The sequence below is a fragment of the Alosa pseudoharengus genome, unplaced genomic scaffold (assembly GCF_046254945.1).
Source record: "Alosa pseudoharengus isolate Yale_2024_CS ecotype anadromous, Long Island Sound unplaced genomic scaffold, YU_APseudo_1.1 YU_APseudo_1.1_scf_3, whole genome shotgun sequence".
In the NCBI taxonomy this organism is placed as follows: Eukaryota; Metazoa; Chordata; class Actinopteri; order Clupeiformes; family Clupeidae; genus Alosa; species Alosa pseudoharengus.
The window spans coordinates 39,280,128-39,303,369 of NW_027468718.1; the positions used below are offsets into that span (position 1 = coordinate 39,280,128).

The 23,242-nt window shown below is 40.2% G+C and overlaps 1 protein-coding gene across 1 annotated transcript in view; it reads right to left on the minus strand.

Annotated features, from left to right (window-relative positions):
* Positions 1-23,242, minus strand: part of rfc2 (replication factor C (activator 1) 2) — a 42,345-nt gene that overhangs the window by 14,963 nt on the left and 4,140 nt on the right. Inside the window, exon 2 of the mRNA XM_076264240.1 lies at positions 1,355-1,424. Within this exon, the coding sequence (XP_076120355.1) occupies positions 1,355-1,424 (70 nt within the window). The remainder of the gene's footprint in view (positions 1-1,354; positions 1,425-23,242) is intronic.

Below are 23,242 nucleotides of genomic sequence, written 5' to 3' on the forward strand. Positions count from 1 at the left end.
GTTAGCTATTTAAAAGTTTAAGGTAGTGCTGGGCGGTATGACCAAAAATGTATATCACGGTATTTTTCAAAATTCTTACGGTTTCACAGTATATGACGGTATTTTTTTTCCATGCATAATCAGATGTTCACAGCATTTTCTACAGGTTGAGAGAGGAATTGCTGCAGTACATTGACTAAGGATGGTCTATTTTACTGTCATGATGTAGAATAACTCCACTCTAGTGGTAATGCAGTTTTGCATGGCCCCAGAAAATGATGCTGTTTACAAAGAGCCACTCATGATCCTAACGAAGAATCTAATCAGAATGCAAAGACAATTGCAGTCAAAATACAGAATTTTTACTGTGCAAATTTTAAACATCTTGTATAAAATCAATACAAAAAGTAGTGCAACTTGCAATAATTATACTTTTTTGAAAATTATACAATTTAAAATAAAACCTCTCTGCTAATATGCTTACTCTGTCAAATAGGCCTATCAGAAACTTCATGTGGATGTGGATGTCTTGTTAGTCTGCCATGAGCTTCGGTTCGGTTGGCAAAACATTAACAAAAAAGTTTGTTTTGGTGCACTGATGACAGTCAGGATCATTTCTAACTAGCCAGCTAGTATTGCTCAGTGCATGTCTATAACATGCTTTACTTGCTACCTGGATAATTTCAGCGAATATTCTTAAGGTGAGATGAATGATAAGAACATTAAACTTCACTGTGTTCGGTGGGTTGCTAACTAACGACATCACCTACTAGCCAGCTAGTTACAGCTGTTGAACAATCTCAATAGAAATCCCTTAAATTGTTTCTTTAGTTAAGGAAAAACGTTAAGGTATTCTGTGCAACACCCTTAAATAAACCCCTTCCTTAAGGGTCATACTTCAGGGGAAAAACTTATGGTGTTTTGTGTTTACCCTCACTATGCCTCGCAGTGGCACCATGCGTGCATGTGAAAAAAGTCCCATCTGAAACAATGTGCGCAGCGTTCCAAACATTGTGTAATCAAATACACCGGTATGGCGGTATATTAAAAATTCATATCATAACGAAAATATACACCGGTATACGGTATACCGTATGTTAAGTTTCACCACAAAAGGAGAAAGTATTTTTGTTGTTGACATTGATTTACAAACATATGGTATCGGAAAAAGTATCATTTAGGAACCAACATCAAAATCAAGGTATCGAAATTGGCGATAACGATAACCAGCCCTATTGGTGGGATATAATATATTCAAGGAGGACGTGTTTTTGTATGAAGTGGTCTTATGTTCGCCACAGGCACAAAGTGTAGTTCGGTGCTTTTTTCAGGTACTTTATGAAGTAAGGAATAAATACGATCAACATAGACTTACCTCTAGTCTGTTAATAGTTTCTTCATTCCCCACAATCTCTTCCAATTTTAGGGGCCGGTATTTCTCTACCCTGCAACACAGTACAAACATTAACCAAGTCAGACAAGTTTGTTAAAACAACACTATGCAATAATTTGATTCTTTTACAAATAATATTTGTAATATATTGTTGCATATTATGATTTTAAAGGCAACTAGATTTGACATCTTCAAACTCACTTTGATGATGTATGGTCATGTGAAGGCTAAACACAAACACAAGTTCAAGTTCAAGTTCAAGTTCCTTTATTAGTACCCAATACATGTTTGCATTAGAGTTCTCATATACACACGGGAAAAACAAAGAACACAGAGGCACAAATCACACATCATCCAACTTAAGACAATGGCAATACAGTACCGAAGAGTGACATTCCGTTTCCATGACGGCAGTGTCACTGGATCTAAACAAACTTTAAAAGTGGTTTCAATAGCATTGAATGTAGACATGTGGCATCATTTCTAGCTAATAAATTGTTTTAAATGCAGGCTATAGCCATTTACACACGTTTTACCTGCTAGGCAGCAGTTTACCCACATAACACTGACTCCCTGGCACTAGGGTAACTAGGGTTGGGTATCGTTTGGGTTTTATCCGATACCGGTGCTAAATCGATACTTTTAAAACGGTGCCGATGCCGAAACCGTGCCTGAACCGGTACTTTGTTTTTAAATTAAAATGGTCTAAAGCATGAACTGCTTTTTTTATAGATAAGACAAATTTGAACATGAAATTGAACTGTTATATTCAATTTACTATCAATATCTCATTGCTCCTACACATAATACATTTAAATGTTAAAACAGCTTGCCATGGATGCACACACAATTGTAAGCTCTGCTTTCAAGTTTACCCAGTGTAGGCGGTTTGCCATAAGGCATGTTAAAGGTATGTTAAAACCGCTTGCCATAGAACCGCTTGCCATGGAACTTCCAGAACTTTCATGGACAACGGCATTTGCAAGCAAGCTAATCTAACAGGGACTCTACTTTCCAGTGAATTCAGTGTGTTCCCAAATGCTTCAAGAAATTTCATGTCTTCCCGCAATAGTTTTGAACATATTAGGCTACATTATGTCGGTGTTGAAGTGTTTAGATTCCCAGCGATTGTAGTAGGCATGTTAACAGCAACTATGGCTATGCTAACACCAGTCAGCGGAGTTTAATTAGCGATAACGTACGGAGATGGTTCCGTAGCCTCTAGTGACATCAGGTATGTAACCTATTTATGTTTTTGCCAGCTAACTTTTAACATGATCTTCATATTCATTGTGACGCTATATGGGCCTCATGCACATGAAAGATTAATATCATGCCATTGTGTTTAGAACACACCGTGAAATAAAGTTTTGACCTTACAACTTTGCTAAAAACATTTCAAATAAATGCCAGTTAGCGCATTAGCAAGGATATTGTGTAAAGTATACTGTTGATGTTGTTTCATAGCCTTTTGCTTGTGTGTAGTTAGGCCCACTGCTAGATTTTGACAGGAGCTCGATATCTTTAAAGTAAGCTACTTGGGCTCACGCAAGCTGTCAAACACTGTCCACTCGCCTATGTGGTGCACCCCTCCGTTTATACATCCAGCCAGTGTTTATGTTAGCTAACTGTATCTGGATGTGTTGCTATCAGAGCAAGACGTTAGAGATAGCGCATGACATGCAGTGATGCCTCATATAAAAAAAAAAAACGTGATTTAAGCACCGAAATGAGGCACAGAATCCACGTTGTTATTCGATGCAGTTACTACCGTTTGTGTCGGCACCGGTGCCATATTAGAACCGTGTTTCGGTGCCCAACCCTAGGTGTAACCGAAAGAAACAAAATCCCAGTGGATATTTCACGCCTTATCAAAGACTGGTGGCTGTTAAGAGTGACGTTTTTGCCTCAAAAATAAAGCCAAGACACGTCCGTGAACTTCAGGATTTTAACCGCAGGCTGTGAAGTTAAATGCTGGTGTCTTTTTACGTTGGAAACCCATGCTAAAACAAAACTCTGTAGTCACAAATATGATCGTGTTTGTGTGTAAATAATATATACTGCCGTATTTTCCAGACTATAAGTCGCACTTTTTTTTCATAGTTTGGCTGGTCCTGTAACTTTTAGGTGCGACTTTTATATCAAAATATATATAATTTACCATGTTTTTAAATGTCAGTCATTATGAATTGACATGAATCCTACATGAAACATTACCGTCTACAGCCGCTAGAGGGCGCTCTAGGCTTGTGGAATGAGATCAGGAGCTTGGTGAACTTGCGACAGGTCAGACATTTTTTCGTATTTAAGCCCAAAAGTTAGAGTGGGTTCGGGGGTGTCACCACCGGGAAAATGTATGAAATATTGTTATGTTATGCACAAGTTCTGCACACTTTCAGTTAGAGATTAGGGCTTGCACTATGCCTAAAACAGTGTGCATACTGTAAATCCTTAAATTTACATGCCGGGATTCTATTTATAAATAAAGGCCAGCCCCCAAATAAGCCAGGGTAATAATTGCCTACTAGAGCCCGACCGATAAAGGATTTTGAAGGCCGATACCGATACAAATATTTGTTGATTTAAAAATCCGATATTCCGATATATCGGCCGATACATATATTTTTTTTTTCAGAAACGCGCAACAAAACATTTCCCTAACATTAGTTATTTGTAGTTATTTATGAGTATTGACAAAAATAATATGATAATGCATTTTAAAAACAAACTTGTTTATTTTTAAATAATATTGTCACAGTGGAACAGAGGAACATCGAAATATATTAAAGTTCTGATAAATAAAATGTATAAAAATAGAAACTTAAGATATGAAACTTAGTCTTTTGAACAAAAACACAATAACAACAACAACCAAATCAAAGTTACCAGTATTAAAAGACTTGGTAAGCTTCATAAATATAACTTTGAACTAAGACTTAATAATTACAAAAAATAATGATGACATTATTACGATCATCATTTGTATTATCATTAAACAAGATAAAGGTCACTCCTAAATGTTTGAGTGTGCGTGTGTAATAATAAGTCCCTATTGCCTTACAAGCTACCTTATAATTACAATGTCAGCTTGCTTATCCCTTTACCTGCACTTTTAAAATTATTTCCATCAAGCTACATCAAACCATTTTCAATCATCAGTTGCTGTCTGCCTTCTAAAACCTACTATTTAGTGATCTAAATCCATTATGTAACTCATTAATGCTGCGGCTGAACGACAGTCTGAAACGCACACTTGGCGTCATTGGATTTCACACACGTGTAAAAGAAAAGCTAACTTTTAGAGGAACTTTTATGCACAAGCTACGTTTTGCACAAGCTACATTTGATACTTTTTCTGTATGTCTAAATGTTCACTCCTCGCACGTCTAACTTACATTTTACAATGCAGGGACTGTAACTACAGATATACTAGTTATAAATACAGTAATCATTATTTTATTTAGGCAGAATAAGTTTGTTGTGGTTTCCAAGCTCATTAATGTTAACGTTAGCGGTCTTCCACTGATATTCATGGCATTAGCTAGCTTTGTGGTTAGGTAGTCTATAATGAGCCATAATATAGCAATGGATAACGTCATACTGCAAATTGTAAAACATGCGCTTTCAAAATAACAGGCCGGGGAGAGATGATACGTCTCACTGCTATAGCCGTCACGCTATTAAAGAAATACATCTTCAGTCACATTGTCAAAAGTTAAAAGGACAGACAGTCAACTACACTGTAACAACGTAACGTAATTACTAGCTAATTCCGCTTCACTCTCTGCTTATTTAACAGCAGCAAAACTGGACATTGTTTTCACGAATTTTTTCATGCTTATTTGAGTTAAGAGAACTGATGGGGATGTTCTTTTAGTAGTTATTCAAGCAATGTATGTCTCGTGACCAAATCACCATGAACACACTTCACCGATGATCTCACTTGCGGTTCTCTCTGCCCGACTCGGCTGAATCAGCAGGTTGCAGGATGTGTGGCGCGTTATACAGGGACTGTGTAGAGTGCCCGCAGGGTGCAGTGTTGCCAGCAGGGACGGTGTAGAGTGCCCTCTGGTGGACAAACTATACAACGCCAACACTCATGACATGGTTGAAGGGTGTTTCGTCCGTTTTTATTTTTAAAATACATTTTATTTTTAAAATATTCATTTATCGGCCATTATAAATGCCGATACCGATAGTTTGGAAAATGTCTAATATCGGCCGATAATATCGGCCCGCCGATAAATCGGTCGGGCTCTATTGCCTACATTGTTTCGATTTAACTTAAGGAAATGAAAGAGGTCTTCTTAATATTTTATATTGGTTGGTTAAATACTGTTGCCAATGAAAAGTCGTTTTCCTACACTGGGTCTCCAACACGTCCCTCTCAATTTCATAGGTAATGGCAACTGACCGTTGGAATGGCTGAACAGTTAAATAGTTGGATAGTTTAAATAGTTAAATTATTTAATAGTGGATTATTGTAGTGAGGACTTATTTTGAAACAGTTGTGGGCAGAGGAAACAGTTGAACAGGACCTGTAGTCTTAAGAGAGCCAGGTTGTATGCTTAAAGCCTGAGACAGAGTAGATTGTTTGAATTTCCCCTTGGGGATCAATAAAGTATCGATAGTTTAAAAGCTGAATGTAGACAGTGTAATAGATGTTGACAGACAGAAAGTTTAATGGATGTTGATAGATAGTTTAATGGGTGGATGACTGAATGGTTTGAAGAAGATGGATGGTTGGATGGAATGTGCCTTATATTCTTGTAGAATGGAGAGGCACAGAGAGAGTGAAGAAGAAGACGACGAACTCGCACACACATTAACACATTATCGAAATCATAGGCCTACGCCGGACACTTTAAGCTATAGTCTTTCTACATGGGTGTAGTTAATGATCAGGCTATAATAATGCCACACTTTAATAGCGGTTGGTGTAAACCAGGTAGGGCTGGGACAACGCGTCGACGTAATCAATGACATCGACGCAAAATATGAGTGTCGATTCGTCAAGCATAACGTGTGCTGCTAAATATTTTTAATTTTACACCTTCAGTGTTTTCCATATGTTGACTAATCTGTGGCTGGGCACCACGAAATCAAAACCGGCCACCACACATTGATGTTCTATGTTGTAGGCCTACTATTTAAATTAAAGATAGATCAAATAATTTAATTGAGCTGCACTATTTACTCACACAGCCTTTCCTCGCCCCGCCCGCTCCCTCCTCGCCGAGCCCGCTGCTCCTCCTCTGCATGTGCATTTAACAAAATATTCACGATTGTTGAAGGATTGTTGTTGGCACATAGAAGCACTGCATAGAACACAGTGGGCTAAATTGCTATTAAATCCGCTTAGCATCGTGACCATGCTGCGCAAATTTGTTAAAAACTGCTGCATTAAAGTTAAAGTAAACTCTGCTAAGGTCTTATCACTACATAGTACATTGAGGAGACTAAACGAAGTTACGTTACAGTATGCAATCAAGCAGTAGCCCTATCTCAAAGCTAACGTTAGAATACTGTTTGGATGTCAAGTTTAGCATGCTTACTTGCAGCTGCTTGTACTTGTTACTCATGCAGGGATCATTTTATTGACTCTGAATGTTTGCAAAATCCCGATATAAATGGAAAAGTGTTTTCCAAGACTCATAAGTGCTTGTCCAAAGGAGAAGTACGAACCGTTATTTGAACTAACTACGTTATGAATTGCATCCACACATCAGCAGCCTTTTAACTGTGTTAATGTTAATTGCAAGGATTCCCACACGAACATCTTAAAATGACAGGCACTCAATTAGACATACACTACTGAACTCTATTGAATGCTACCTCTGACTAAGAATGCATTACTTTGCACTTGTATAGTCTTTTATTTTGGAATCTTAAGAGCAATAAACATTAGGGCTGTCAAAATAACTGATTAATTTCGATTAATTAATTTGAGAAAAAATAACTGATTAAAAAAAATAACGCAGATTAATCGATTCTGTATGACCTTGACCCCGAGCCATTGTAATCAGTAACCACTATACTGTAAAATGAAGGAGAGAGAAGAAAATGTGCTGCCTAGATCATTGATTGGAACATTTACTTTTCAAAAACGGCTTGATGGTGTTGATAAAAATAAAGTGTTGATTAAAATAAAGTCCTCTGCAATGCATGTGATAAAAAAATAAAAAAAAAACTTCTTCCCGAAGCACTTTTGAATTTATTTCCTCAGCATATTAGGTCATATCATAGATTATTATGGCCATTATTAAAATAATAATGAGTTTTTGAACTTTAATGTCACTAATGCTGATTATTCAATGATTCATTTGAATTTAAATATTTAAAATACTTTCACAGCAAAAATCATATGCGATTAATTTAGATTAATTAATCACAGAGTATGTAATTAATTAGATTATTTTTTTTTATCGATTGACAGCCCTAATAAACATATATTGCAATGTTAAAGAATTCATGTTTTTTCATTCAGATATGTAAATAAACATGTATAAGTTGCTATTAGTGAATTAATGGGGAGATAATCGATAATCGAATCGGACTAAAAAAATGAATCGTTAGATTAATCGATGCATCGAAAAAATAATCGCTAGATTAATCGTTTAAAAAATAATCGTTTATCCCAGCCCTAAAACCAGGACATTTTAGCGTTCCGACAGGCTTTTGTCATGGACTCGGGTCGGGGCATGCAACTGAAAATTTTATTTTAAACGCCAACACTATATTTTGAGTATGACCTCGTGACCTTGACCTTTGACCTCACTACCTTGAATACCTAATCAGTTCATCAAGCCCTTATAATGAGTAAGTATACCAAGTTTGATAAAGATCCTCTTAGCAGCTTGGGAGTGCTCACATATAAATTTGGCCCAATATCCATTGTATTGTGGTACAAAAGAAAGCCCTCCATTTTTTTTTCCGATAAGGATTGGTATTGTAGGCACCTGAAATTCTTAATCTACATAAAATTATGGTTCAAATTATACTAAATATGCTTTCGCCCTATTTACAGTCACCTTCAACACTAATTCGCTCAGACTAATTGTGTTTTGGTCCATCCAACACCGGCAGGTTGCACCAGACTGTCAAGGAGCTCAGTGATGGTCGTGTATCCGCCGCTGTATTGGTGTTGTGATAGGCTACGTTGTACGACTGTGAAATGAATAAACATCAGAACAAGAGGCTTTTGCGCAATAGGTGAAGAATACAGAAAGATCAACGATAATGCGCCTTTAGGCTACTGTAGTGGAGTTCGTGAGACGGAAAACGTCAGGAAAACATTTAAAGGTACCCTAATCTAATGCACTGTTGTGCATTTTAAATCAGAACTAAGGAGGAATGTGAGGAGGCAGCTATTAACTGTAAAGAGTGCATCTACAATCGAAAATATCAATAGCATAATGTCCGGTCTATGGATGTTTGCTTCGTTGTTGACAGCGCAGTCTTTGAGATTTCAAATGACACAGTTTAGTTTTTAATCGGCCAAGCTGAAGAGCTGGTATCTAGTTTGTGCAACTATACTACATGCAAAAATGCACAGATTGAGTTATGACAAAAAACACCACTAGACTGTGGTAGTAAACGAACTAGATCCTAAAAGAAAGGTGCTAGCTTCCCTGGCTGAATGGTAGGCTATAAGCTATTAGCCAACACAACATAAATTGTGACTATGCTGGCAACCCAAATAAAATCTCCTGCGACCCACCTGTGGGTCGCGACCCAGTCTTTGGGAACCAATGACGTAGCCTACTAACGGCGCATCATCATAAAGATACATTTAATCTGCATCACGCCCCGTTTTAGCAGAAAACAAGTTAACATTATATCATTGATTCCAATGGGAAAGACAGCTAGTAATCACACGTTCACGTTACATCTAGTTATTAATAGATAGATAGATAGATAGAGATACTTTATTGATCCCCAGGGGAAATTCAAGGTCTCAGCAGCATACATACAACACAAACACATTCTTTAACAGCAGAAAGAGTAATTAAAGTATATAATATAAAAACACAACTAAGCAGTAAGGACAGTAGAAGATAAAGAATATGCTAAATATACTAAAATACAAATTATACTAACACTTAATACAATATATAAAAATATACTAAAATACAAATTACAAAATACAAATTATACTAACACTTAATCTAAATCAATTCTAAAAACAGTATCCACATAGTGGTGATTAATAAATCAGAGGCGCTTGCAATGACTGAGGCAGGGACTGAGCCTGTGATTCTCTGTGCATAGTAAGGTATGGTAAGGTGCTCTAAGGTGCTCTGTGTGAATGAGTGTCATGGTGGTAGTGCAATGGTGATAGTGCAAATAAGTAAGTCAACAGTGCAACAATGCAGAAATAAAGTAAAGTAAAGTCTATATATTTCTATATATTTAACTATTTAAGAAAATGTGGCCACAGTTCGGCTGTGGCATGGAGGGGGGGGGGGGTTATGCATATGTGCTAATGTGCTAATATAGCACGCAAACAGTGAGGCATAAAGAGAGTGGTACAAGTGGCTAGTGGACAGACAGTACCAAACATGGAGGGGGTGAAGAGGCAGACAGACTATGCAGAGAAGTCTCTCTCCTCTTCCCTTAAGTGAGGCATTGAACAGTTCAATGGCCCTGGGGACAAATGACTTTCTCAGTCTGTCAGTTGTGCAAGGCAGTGAGCGAAGTCTCCAGCTGATCAGGCTCTTCTGCTTAACAATAGTGCTGTGGAGTGGGTGACACTCATTGTCCAAGATGTTGATCAGTTTGTCCAGGGTCCTTTTGTCAGATAGTGAAGTGATGCACTCCAGTTCAGCTCCCACTACAGAGCCAGCTTTCCTTACCAGCCTGTCAATTCGCCCCACATCCTTCTTCCTTGTGCTTCCTCCCCAGCATACTACTGCATAGAAGAGGACGCTGGCAACAACAGACTGGTAGAACATCCTGAGGAGCTTACTGCACACATTGAAGGACCGCAGCCTCCTCAGGAAGTACAGCCTGCTCTGCCCTTTCTTGTAGAGTGCATCAGTGTTGGCTGACCAGTCCAGTTTATTGTCCAGGTGGAGACCCAGATACTTGTAGGTGCTAACCACCGATTAAGGTATTCTGTGCAACACCCTTAAATAAACCCCTTACCTAAGGAGAAATTAAGCCTTAAGGGTCATACTTCAGGGGAAAAACTTATGGTGTTTTGTTTACCCTCACTATACCTCGCAGTGGCACCATGCGTGCGTGTGAAATGTCCCGTCTGAAACACTGTGTCGCGGCGCAGCGTTCCAAACATTGTGTAATCAAATACACCGGTATGGCTGTATATTAAAAATTCATATCATAACGAAAATGTACACCGGTATACTGTGTGAACCGGTATACCGCCCAGCACTAGTCCACGCCCACTTTCTCCTGGTAAGCAAACTGTAGCGGGTCTAGTGCATGGCGTACCTGGGGTCTGAGCATGCTTAAGACCAATCGCTCCATTGTCTTCATCACATGTGATGTAAGAGCGACAGGTCTGTAGTCATTAAGCTCACTGGGGTGTGGCTTCTTAGGGACAGGGGTGAGACATGATGTCTTCCACAGTGTTGGAACTTGTCCAAGGCATAGGCTCAAATTGAAGATGTGCTTCAGTGGCTCCCCCAGTTCAGCAGCACAGGCCTTGAGTAGCCTTGGGCACAGTCTGTCAGGCCCAGCTGCTTTATTGCTGCTCAATTTCTGAAGTTGGACTGTCACTTGATCTTTTGTAATGGTGAGGGGTGTGAGGGGAGGGGAGGGGGAGGGGTGCATCTGGGATCTGTGTGTCTGATGGCTGTTGACTGAGGTCGTTGTCACCTCATTGTTCGTGATCGCCATGTGGGGGAGGGGTGCAAAATCCAGTGATGGTGGGGGGTACGATAGCCTGTGATGATGGAAGTGAGTGTTGCGCTGGTATTGAGGGGGTGTGAGGGTGGGGGCTGGGGGATGGTGGACAGACCACCGCCATTGGAGCTGGAGCAGGACATTCAATCATTTTACTAACACGGCCGTTATGAAGAATTATGTTTATGTAACTTACTCATGTTGAAACTATGTACATTACCAACCTAATTCGTTTGCAATACCCCATGTTGAGAACAAATTTAGCATGTAGCTACACTTACCATAATATCCCATGCAAAACAGTTAGTTTGCTAGCTAGCTAACTGTGGAACTTCAGTATAACATAGCCAATTATCTCACCTAGTTGTCGGAAATAGGCTACGTTCATACTACAAGTGATAGAATGAATGTGTGACTTATGTTTAGTTGATGTTATGACATGTAAAGTAAAGCTTGCTGAACTTAGTTATAGTCAGCCATGGGCAGTTTGACTGTGCCTGATACATTTGTGACACTCCTGTTAGTAAACTGGAAACATAGGAACATGGTCACATTAATCCCATAAACACACAGATAACTCTTACAACAACCTCATTTTGTGCCCTTCACGTTTGTTTCAAGATTTAGTAAGTATAAGCCCTTTTCGCTCCCCACTTCGATGCAGCATAGGTTTCCATTATATCAGTCATCTTTCCCCTAAAAAGGGGTGTGTACGTGCAGCACATGCAACGTTCCATTCCATTAGTCAGTGTGTATTGTTTAGTTTCCGGTCTAGCTAGATCCTGTGTGGTGTTGTAGTTTGTAGCCCGGTGAATTAAGGGTTAACTTCTAAAAGCCAGCTGGCCAATGAGAGCACGACCCCTGCGTCTCCACAGCAACCACAGAAAAACTTTTGAATGAAATCAAACGAAAGACACGAACCAACGAGAATAATCTATCAATAAGAACTCAATAAGAAGAGAAAAGAAACCTGAACGAGAACATAAACCTGACCGGAGGGAAAACGATTGACAGGACTAACGTTAACTTAACTTTCTGAACTGCATCGAATGCTGGCTTCGGTCAGGTTTTTTTATAGTGGATAAAAGATCTGAATTGATGGCGAGCCTCCCAGAATCCCGAATCTGAACTTCCCTTCACCTTTCATTTCCCTTCACACCACTGTGGTAGGACTAAGACTGACCCAGACTGACCTTTTGACTATTCCCTGACTTGACCCTTCCTGATAACTTCTGAATGAACTGAATTAATTGATTGTGACACATTGATTGTTTAACCCATTGATATTGATAAAACACTTTGTTGAATTGATACACATACATACTATAATACACTGAATATTTATTGTATATTTTTATTTTCTTGTAACATTGAAAAATCACATTGAATTAAATGTCATCATTATTCTAACCTAAACTTTAGCTTGTTGCATCCATCTACCTCCAGTAGTCTTATCTAGAAACTTCTGATTCTGGTCCAAGTAACTAGACATAACCTATAGTAAATTGAGCCGAGTGCTACAAGTTGTTCTAACGTTATTAGTTGTTGCAACAGCATGTGAAAAAACTCCAAAGTTTCTTACACCAAACAGGAACGTTAATCTCACAATAAAAAAATCTAGAAATTCATAATTTCGTTGCCGTTAAAAAAAAAAAAAAAAAAGATTGTCCGGCAATCGGACTACGGACTTTCCCCTAAAGACGCCAGCTGCAGCAGCAACATTTCCGGAAAGGTACTGGCTTGATGAAATTCATTCTGGACTCTCTATCCGACCACATAAAGACCTCGGGATACTTCGGTTTGGCTTTAGGGACCCTCTACTCACTACCACGTAAGTGTAATGTTGTTTGGAACTGTAGAAGAGGTATAAAAATAGTGTTTTGTAGCGGCGAAATGACTTGCCCTGGTCACTTCCAGGCTAACGAGTTTTGACTAAAAACGGTAAAATCGAACTTTCTCAAAACACATCCAAATGACATGATTTTGATGTCAACTCAACGTATGTACTCTAGGCCTGTCGCGATATTCAATAAATCAATTAATCGCATGATAATTAAAAATTAGCTCGATAATTTTTCTGGCCGCGATAAATGCCATTTGCATGCTTGTTTGTTTTCCTCGTCTCTCTCTCCCTCTCTCTCTCTCGGGTCCTTAGAGTAACCATGAGTGAACCCTCATGTCAGTCACTTGTCAGTCGCATGGTGTGTGGGGAGGCGGGACTACTGGCGTAGCCTACCACAGAGTGCAGCTAAAGAGCCGCGTGAGAAGTATACCGGTAGGAACTAGGCAGAGAGAAAGCTAGTTGCGAGTTCGAGTAGGCTACGCCTAATAAAGACAAAAAAGATGGAATTGGTTTCTAAGCCAAACGCGACAGCTGCAGTGTGGGAGCATTTTGGATTTAAACCGAATGCCCGTGGTGAACCACTGAACGTGTGCGAGTCGGTGTGTCGCATTTGTTGGAAAACAGTCGCAATTAAAAGCGGCAACACAACAAACATGCTTATGCATCTAAAACACAATCATCCGCTGCAGTTTTCCCAGTTGGGGAAAAAAAACACAACAAGTGGGCCGTCTTCCTCTTCCCGAGGAAAATTCTCAGAACGACAATATTATCGCTTATCGCAATAATTTCTGAGACAATTTATCGTCAAGCAAAATTTGTTATCGTGACAGGCCTAATGTACTCCCAATCATCCGTAAATTGATCTAAAGTGCATTTTACTCCGGATAATTCCTTTAACTTTAGAATGCCCACCATTACACTGGAGATGTTAAAAAACGTTTAAACTTTTTTTATTCTCCCGTGACTATAGGCTACTTCAGGTAATTTGCTCATTAGCTCAGATCAGTGACTACCAGAGGAAACGCAGGGGAGAAAACTCAAACAAGTTAATGTTAAGACTATAGCGGTGTTACAGTTTCTCGTTGCAAAATCAAAAATTCACTGGAGCTCCATGTGCTTTTGTAGGCTACACGCAGTCTCAAAAACACTGTTTACAGCTTTTCGAGTCACTGTACGAGGTCATTTTTTTTATATAGCTATAATTTAGATACACTTATGGGGTGGGTACAATTGCGTTTTCTAAAGAATCTCCCGTCTTTGTTTTGTACAGAAATTAATATTATGTGACACATACGTAAAAGGGCGAAAAAAAAGGTCGCCTTATATAGCAGGCTACGATATAAGGTCTGGAATTTAATTTAATATTGTTGTAATGGTAGGATAACTACACAGTTTACACAATAATTACACTGTGTTATAAATATTGTATATCAATGCATTTATTGACTGTCAATTACCGAAAATCGTGGCTCTGTCTATCATTGAACAGTAGCCTATTTAATGCATTCTAATCCATTGTCAATCACTTCCGGGAACTTTTTGAAGGTTACATGAACCACGTGACCTTAACGAATTTTGAACACCCATTGTCGCAACTCTACCTTTATATGGCTCTGATTTAACCCACCGAGGGCAAAAGGAAAAGTAGCCTAACAATATGTTTTACCTTGAGTTTATAGTCAGAGAGATTGTAGCATATGGCCCGTGTTTGTTAGCTAACATTTTCTTTTTTTCCTTGGTCATATCGCTGCTGCAGGCCATAGCAGGCAGGCTATGCGTAACAGAAAGTGAGAGAGATAAAGCCCGCCCTCAGAAACAACTGATAGGTAGGTCTAGCACAAAAATAGCACGAGGCCAATCACTTGCCTATCAATCTCGCATGAAATCGACGATAGTCTCACTCCAGACTATGGGAAGTTGACCCCCCCCCCCCCCCCCCCGAAAAAATAAACTCTTCGGATCTACACGATTCACGTGAATGACATATTTTGATTCAAAAATGGCGATTTTCGCCGAAAGGTGACTAGTTTGCAGATATGTATTACACAAGCGGGTAAGACAGTTAATAGTGAATTACATAAGTCCAGCTTAGAGATGACCATGGTCTGAACAAGAAGTTGTGTTGAATCTTGTGTCAGATAAGGTCTGAGCTTCCTAATGTTGTAAAGCATAAACCGACATGATTTTGCAATAGAAGCTACATGCTCAGAGAAGTTAAGTCGGTCATCAATTACAACACCCAAGTTACATGCCGATCTAGTTGGGGTCAGTGAAGCGGAGTCAAGCTGGATGTTAATCTGTTAGGGAATAGCTGTTTTAGCTGGAAACACAGCTTCAGCTGAAGGTGCTGATCTTTCATCCAGGCTGAAATATCCTTAAGGCATGCAGAAATCCGGTGGGAAATGCTAGTCATCAGGTGGGAAAGACAGGTAAAGTTGAGTGTCGTCTGCATAACAGTGATAGTCAAATCCATGGGAGCGAATGGTCTCACCTAAGGAAGTGGTGTAAATAGAGAAAAGCAAGGGTCCTAATACTGATCCCTGAGGCACACCTGTGGTGAGGTCATGAGACTTAAGATACCTGTCCCTGCCAAGACACATTGAAAGAACGCCCTTTAAGGTAAGATTCAAACCAGTCAAGAGCTTTTCCAGAAATTCCCAGTTCAGATAGTATAGAAAGGAGAATGTCATGGTTAACAGTATCAAAGGCTGCAGATAAATCTAGTAGAATTAATTATGATGACTGAGCAGAGGGCTCTACTCTCAATGCTTCAGTCACAGACAGAAGAGCAGTTTCAGTAGAATGACTAGGGGTCGACCAATTATCGGCCTGGCCGATTATTAGGGCCGATATTTAGCATTTTTGTAATATTTTGTCATTTTTTCCACCGATAAGCCGATATTGAAATGGATAAAGAACGAAACGCGCTACTTTGTCTGTAAAGCGTCTCTCACTCCCTGCATTTGCTACTCTGTGGTCAAGAGCATTGTCCCGCCCACTACACCGTCTGATTTGTTAGCGCGAATGCAGCCAATCAGGATCGAAGAATGAACACAGAGGAAGTTTAGGATTCTCACTGAGGCAGACTGTAGACTGGGCTTCAGCTGTATGGAGCTACTTTTTGAAGGTAAGGAAGGTGGCCTACATTGCTGAAGTTGCAATGAATCACAATCATCTACACTGAAGCTACAAAAACACCACTTTTTAAGCTATGGTCTCTTTGATCCGGATCAATAAGTAAAGCACCCACTTCCTTCATTTAGCGAATTCCCGATTGATGCACGTTAGTGTAGGCCTATGCTGTTTACTAGTTAGCCTACAAACTCAGGTGCTGCGCGTCGGGAGTTCTCTGCCTCCGCCCCATCCGTTAATTGTGAAACACGGGACATAGTACAGACAAGTCCTAAATTATGCGATAGCGAACGTCAAAAAGTCTAATTGCTCCTTTTTGAAACGGACTGTCAGAAAAGACTACATGCACCCAGGGCCAGCCGTAATTTGATCCGACCTGAACTAAATCGCCTCCTGAGCTGGCTATTAACGTGCCTTTTAGGCTCTCAAAAGTGTAGCTTATAGCATATGGACACAAATTGCATGCTTAAATAGCCTAACAACTATTTTAAAACTGTTTTGTTAAACTATTCAACCGTAACACTTGCCATCACGCATGCACCTCTTCCTCTCCCTCTCTCGTCCACTCACACACACGATGGCAAAGCATCCTCTTTGTGACAGTTCCCTTAACAAGCACATAGGCCATTGTGTAGGCCTACTCTATGAAAATAATTGCCATCACTCAGCTCTTGGATTAACATGACAGGCCTACACAGGATATAGACTTGAAAGTGATGCAAGTTGATAGACAATTGTGTATCAAAAGAAGAAAGAAAAGTTTGCATAATTAAATGCTTTTGAATGAAATTTTTGCAGCATATCGCCTCTATCTACCCCCTTTTTTGACAACTGACATATCGGTTTTACATATCGGTTATCCGCCTCCTGTTTTGGTAATAATTGATATCGGTATCGGCCCTGAAAAAAACATATCGGTCGATCCTTAAGAATGACCACTCTTGAAACCAGACTGCATAGGGTCTAGTACAGGGGTTCCCAAACTTTTCAACCCGCGACCCCCAAAATAACCGTGCCAGAGACTGGCGACCCCCACTATCCCTGGATGTGACTCAAAAAATAAAATAAAATGTGCGCACCGGCCATACGCACTAGGCTTATCCAAACACGGGCTTAACGACAACACAAAAGAACAGAGCAGCCTGTTATGATTTTACATATAGAACTTTACTATATGATAAAAGCAGAATACCTTAGTCAAAAAATAATATCCATGTAACATGAGTGCAACTTTGAAACATTACTTTAATTTCCATTTAAAGCAACACCAAAGCACTTTTCCTGTCGCACGCACGCTATTTGTTTATCCAGCACTGGTTTTGGAAATAATTTCTACAGACAAGGTAGAGTACGTTGCATGATTTTATTAAAGTATGATGTATTGCGACATCAGAAGCAAGTCAAATTTGTAGTTTCTTATGTCTCATTCCATCGAACTACAGATCCGCTACCCGATCTGGCAAACTTGCATAGTGCGGTTATAGCCGATAGAGGGTCGTGAAGAGAATGCAGTGCCTTTCACCCTGTTACGAGTTGATGATTTTGGAAACAATATTTTAATGTACAAAAAACTCTTTGGTGTTGCTTTAACAGAAGAATATCTCAGTCAGGGTAATATCCACAAACTGTTGTAAACATATATTGTTGCTGCGCAAATTTACATTTTGGCAACTATGTTTCAGCGTTAATCTCATCTAATGAGATGGATGGAACACAGCAAGTCCATTCTTGGTTTAATTGTGGAGACGGCCACACAGAGACCATCCTCCACATTTAGACGCGATCTGTATTTGTTTTTAATATATGTCAGTGCAGAGAAAGTCTTTTCGCACAGGCATGTGGAGCCAAACAGCGTCAGTACGTCCATCGCGGCCTTGGATAGCTGTGGATATTCCCTCTCGACTGAACTCAGCAAGCGTCTACAATCTGTCTTTAAAGTGCGGTCACATGACAGCTCAACCAGTGCGTCCTCCATGCCGGCTGACAGATGACTTGCGGTGGTTACAGTGAATGGTGATCTTATCCAGTCATAATTTTTCTGAATTTTATTTTTTCCAAATTTATTTGATTTATGGAAATCATTTCGCGACCCACCCCTCGCCGTCCCACTTTGGGAACCCCTGGTCTAGTAGATTATTCTGATGAAGAAAGTCACAAACTTGCTCGAAGACCACTTTCTCCAAAACCTTTCACAAGAAAGGAAGAAGGGAGACAGGTCTGTTCTTCACCTCAGTTGGATTAAGTGTACTTTTCTTTAGCAGAGGTGTAACCCTAGCCTGTTTAAAAGAATAAGGAACTATTCCAGAACTGAGTGAAGCATTAAATACATGTGTGACTGCTGGTAGAACAGCGGGTGAGAGACTGTAGAAGAGTGGACGAGACAGGATCCAATGAGCATGTTGTTGGATGACTTCGCTGAAGCAATTGAGAGACTGCTTCCTCATCAAGAGGAGAGAAAGAGTCTAATGATGAAATGTTGCAAAGTCATCTGCTGACAGTGAAGTAGTTGATGGTGGTGGTGGAGGATTGAGAAGAGATTTGAAAGTAGAAAAAAGTTTTCTACTGTCAGTGGCGCTCTCAATCTTGCTTTGATAGAATGCCTTTTTTGCAAGTGTAACAGTGGATGAAAAGGATGACAGCAAAGACTGGTAGTTACTAAGATCATTTCCATCTCTGGATTTACGCCATTTCCTCTCAGCAGCTCTAAGTTCTTTTCGTACTGAGACTATACTGTTCGTCAGCCATGGATGACAAGGTTTAGAACGAGTAGGTCTTGAGGAAAGGGGACATGCTGCATTCAGACAAGATGCCAGTGTAGAGCAGAGTGTCTCTGTAGCGTCAATACAAATATTTCTTCACAGACCCATTCTTGCATGCAAATTAGTCAACAAAATGATACCCATATGCAAATTAGCTCTCACAAAATAATGCAAAGAGTGTATATTTACACTAATTAAGTAACGACTTTCATAATTGCTTTGCCATGATGTTCTTGTAAAAGTGGAGTGGCACATGAACAAAAACGGTTAAAAAAATCTAATTTGCATAATGTAACTGCAATATCCCATCTACAAACATACTTTTGTATAATCATTTGTTATATTTGATACAATTTTAATATTATTTGGCCATAAAGCCATCAACCTATCTACTTACAGCCATATTATCAATAAATTTCTTTGTTATGCATTTATATTCAGTAATGTATTCAAGTATGCAAATTCTCTCATTAACTATGCGTGATATAAAAATGTCCCAAGCAGAAATGGATTCTACGCTAAAAAGTACTGTAGAATCAATTGAGAAAAGTTTGGTAGTGACCTTAATCAGATCGTTCTGGGTTTTGCCCTGTCTATAACCTCGTAACTGACTTACCGGCTGAGTAATTCACTTTTTCCCGAAATCAATGCTAACGTGACGTAACTTACGTAAGGAGCATGCGACCAGAGCGGGTGAAAGCGTTGCACAGGAGCAAAATAACCGTATTCTCTGGATAAGAACGAAAGCATCGGACCACAACATTTCAGCGAAGTTTTGATGGATTGACAGTAGGCTATGAATGTGGCGAGTGCCGTTTAAATGAAATCACATTTATCTACTAACAACTAGGACATTTCAGAAAAGTAAATGTAGACGTGGTGGCAACGAAGTAAGGGGCTACAACCCAATCTCTCGGTGCAGCTATCATAAGGGCTCTTACAGAGTCAACACATCGCTACGCATACGCGCCCGTAAGGCTACGCATCGCTACGCTTCGGCCACCATTATGCGTCGATGCGTAGCAAAATGTGTCATCCCAGTTTTTGATACCGACGCACTGACGCATGCAATACTATGCGTTGTCGGTGGGGGCGACACTGCAAGTATTGTACATTATGTCAAGTATATGTTATATTTACAGAAGGTTTGAATACAATGGCCAGAGAAGAGGAAAAATTATGCAAGCTTATCTTTCTTTTACGGTCTATGGAGCTCCACATTGTAGGTTACATGCTATTCATTGTGTATAACATGATTGTCACTTGGAGGAGACTTCAGACTTGTAGATAACTTACGTTAGTATAGTTAGCTAACCGCTGCTAACGTGCTAGCATCGTCACGTCAGAAAACCATGGGGCTGTGCACATGTGTTAGTGTACATTTATTCACCATATATTAATAAAGTTGAAGTGGCTCTGCAATGTAGGCTATGTTTCCGTTTATTTACAGTACCATGTTCCTTACATGACATGACCCAGTGTCCTTGTAACATGCAGTCAATCTAGAACAGCGAATCACACTCACCTCCCGTCTCCATGTCATACTGGAGTCTTTTTGAGAATTCTAAATTAAATATGATCCGTGGCTCTCCGAAAGAGCCTCTTGGGATGTAACTTTTACAGACAGCTTGAATATCACTCAGAATGTCAGTCACCAGTGACTGCTACCCCCTGTTGTGTGAGCGATGTATTGCATTTCACTTATCGGCCGCGTTGCTTGCGTCCACCGTGTAAACTATGAAAGGGAGCACGTCGCTTGCGTCGCTAACGTTGCTTGCTCGCGTTGACTCTGTAACGGCTCGTGTCCATTATTGCAGCACGTAGACGCTTGCAGACGCCTAGCCCTCTCTCCCGTCGCCGCTTGTGGGCGTGTATAGGCTAAAGTGTATGGTGTAACGTATTATTTTTTGTAATTACACAATGCCAGCTAACGTAGGCTACTAAAGTGGAGGTAGCCTACTACTGTTAACATATTTTATTGAAACACTCACAAATATCACTGACATGTTCCTCCAAAGCACATTCTGTCTTGGTTCAAGTCGCCAACAAGGTCTTTTTGATAGGGTGCAGTGGCGAACTTGTTCTAAACTTAATGGCTTCGCCACTATATAGCTTAATATATTTTCATAAAACCTCCAATATTTCTGGCAGGCTATTGTTCCGGACCGGAAGACTAGGGCAAGGGACAGAACTTGAAGATGTACTTTCATTGGCTAACCGCCTCGCGTTAACCGCCCTCATTTGCATAAAGTTCAGCCGAGCCCAACTTCTTGACGCGCCGCCTCTGTTCGAATGGCCGCGCCGCCTTCCCAAGGTGCATTGCGGAAGCATAAACCACGCCTTGCCGCTCTCCATAGGAAATCAATGGGCTATGTGCGGCGCGGTGGGCTTTGCCGCGATAATGGACACGTAAGAGCCCTAAGAGTTACGAATCTCTTAGATCTTGGAAAGTATTGATCTTACATAAGAGTAATTTTACAGTGTGTCTCCTGGGTAACATAGGTACACCTGGTATTTTTTTCAGAATTTTTTGAGACCTAAGTGCGTGGGCCCTGGTTCAATTGACATGGAATGAGCCTGCAATTGAAACGAATGTTTTCCCCCTCGGGGGCTTTTCAGCCACGGTAACCACGGCGACTGGGGGCGGTAACCACGATTATGACTAGTTGCCGACTGTATGTATTGACAGTAAAAGATATGGACAGAGTCATAGACGTAGACGTCAGTCGAGACTGGTGAAGCAAATTTCAACAGTTTCCTATTGGTCGACGAGGCTCTCTGCGCAGGCTCAGGGGACGTATGTAACATGCACGTAGTCTGACTCGTAACTCCAATAAAAATGTGATGTTTGAGGGACAACTATGACCATGCAGGATCATCCAGACCAAACGTGACGATTTTGCTACATACTATTCCTATTTATGTACCAGAATGCAAAATTTGAGCCTCCTATATGGTTTAGTTATTACGCTGTGGGCTTGTGAACTCCTGGATAACATAGGTACGCCTGGTAATTTTTTCAGAGACCTAAGTGCGTGGGCCCTGGTTGAATTTACGTGGAATGACCCTGCATGTAATCTAATGGAGGTTCACCGGCTTGAGTACAGAAAGCACCTATAAAAATATTAAATCTTTTAGCAAACATCACTAAACGGCACAAACACGTTTCAACTGAGTTATCTGTGTGTAAAGGAGGTTAAGGGTAACATTAAGTTCCCTCATTTTGCTAATTCCAGTTAAACGGCCAGAACTGTCTCGAGTGTACTCATTGTAGAACTGCTTTCAATGGCCGGACTGTGTAGTTCGGTTTAGCAAGCTAACCCTTTTGCCTTAACATCACATACTTGTAAGTTGCATCGGAATTTATTCTCACATGAAAGCACATTCCCTACAATGGCCGTGGGAATAGTTTTAACAAGTAATGTGTACCAGTTGGTTATGTTACACTGACGATATAAAGTTAGCCAGTTAGCAACCTAATGATGCTACCAATGAATATAGCTTCCAGAGAAATTTGTCGTCAACATTGGGCAATCGAAGGTGAATTAAGTTGTTAGCATACACTGGGCAGTTAAGTAAACACAATTCCTTCAAATGATTGTCTTCAGAAACAAGCAGAACTCCACCTGAATGTAAAACGAATGTATAAAGTCTAACTGTTAGCGAGTTCGCCCATTGACTTCCATTGTGTGAGTTTAGCATGCTTTCCCCCTCGTGGGGGGCGGTAACCTTTCCGAACGTCTTAACCGACTGTATAGAGCAGCGGTTCCCAAACTTTTCCCCCCGCGTACCACCGCCTACATTCCGACTAGGCTCACGTACCCCCACCATCCGACACATAAACACATAAAAACGTAACTGCGTTGACAATATTTGTCCGTTTCTCGGTTTTAGGTGTGTGCATTTGGTCAGTTAAAAAGTTACATCCACATACAATATCTTATAATAGGCCTACAACAACGCCTGACAAGGATGTATTCGTTTGGACAACATATATACAGCCTAGAAAGGCTAAACTTAGGCTACCTTTAGTTTGTTAAATGTAAAGCCTAGCTTAATGTTACCTTTCTTGCCAATCTGAAATAACACCTAGCTTTGCTCCTTCCCTCCTTTCTGTTTTTGTTGTTTTCAAAAACCTGTTATATCCGCCGGGGGTACGCGTACCACAGTTTGGGAATCCCTGGTATAGAGCATCACAGTCCCGCCCCTCTTCCTAGAGAGCTTAGTTTCCGGAAGTAAATTTCCCATTCATTTCTCCCATTGACGTTT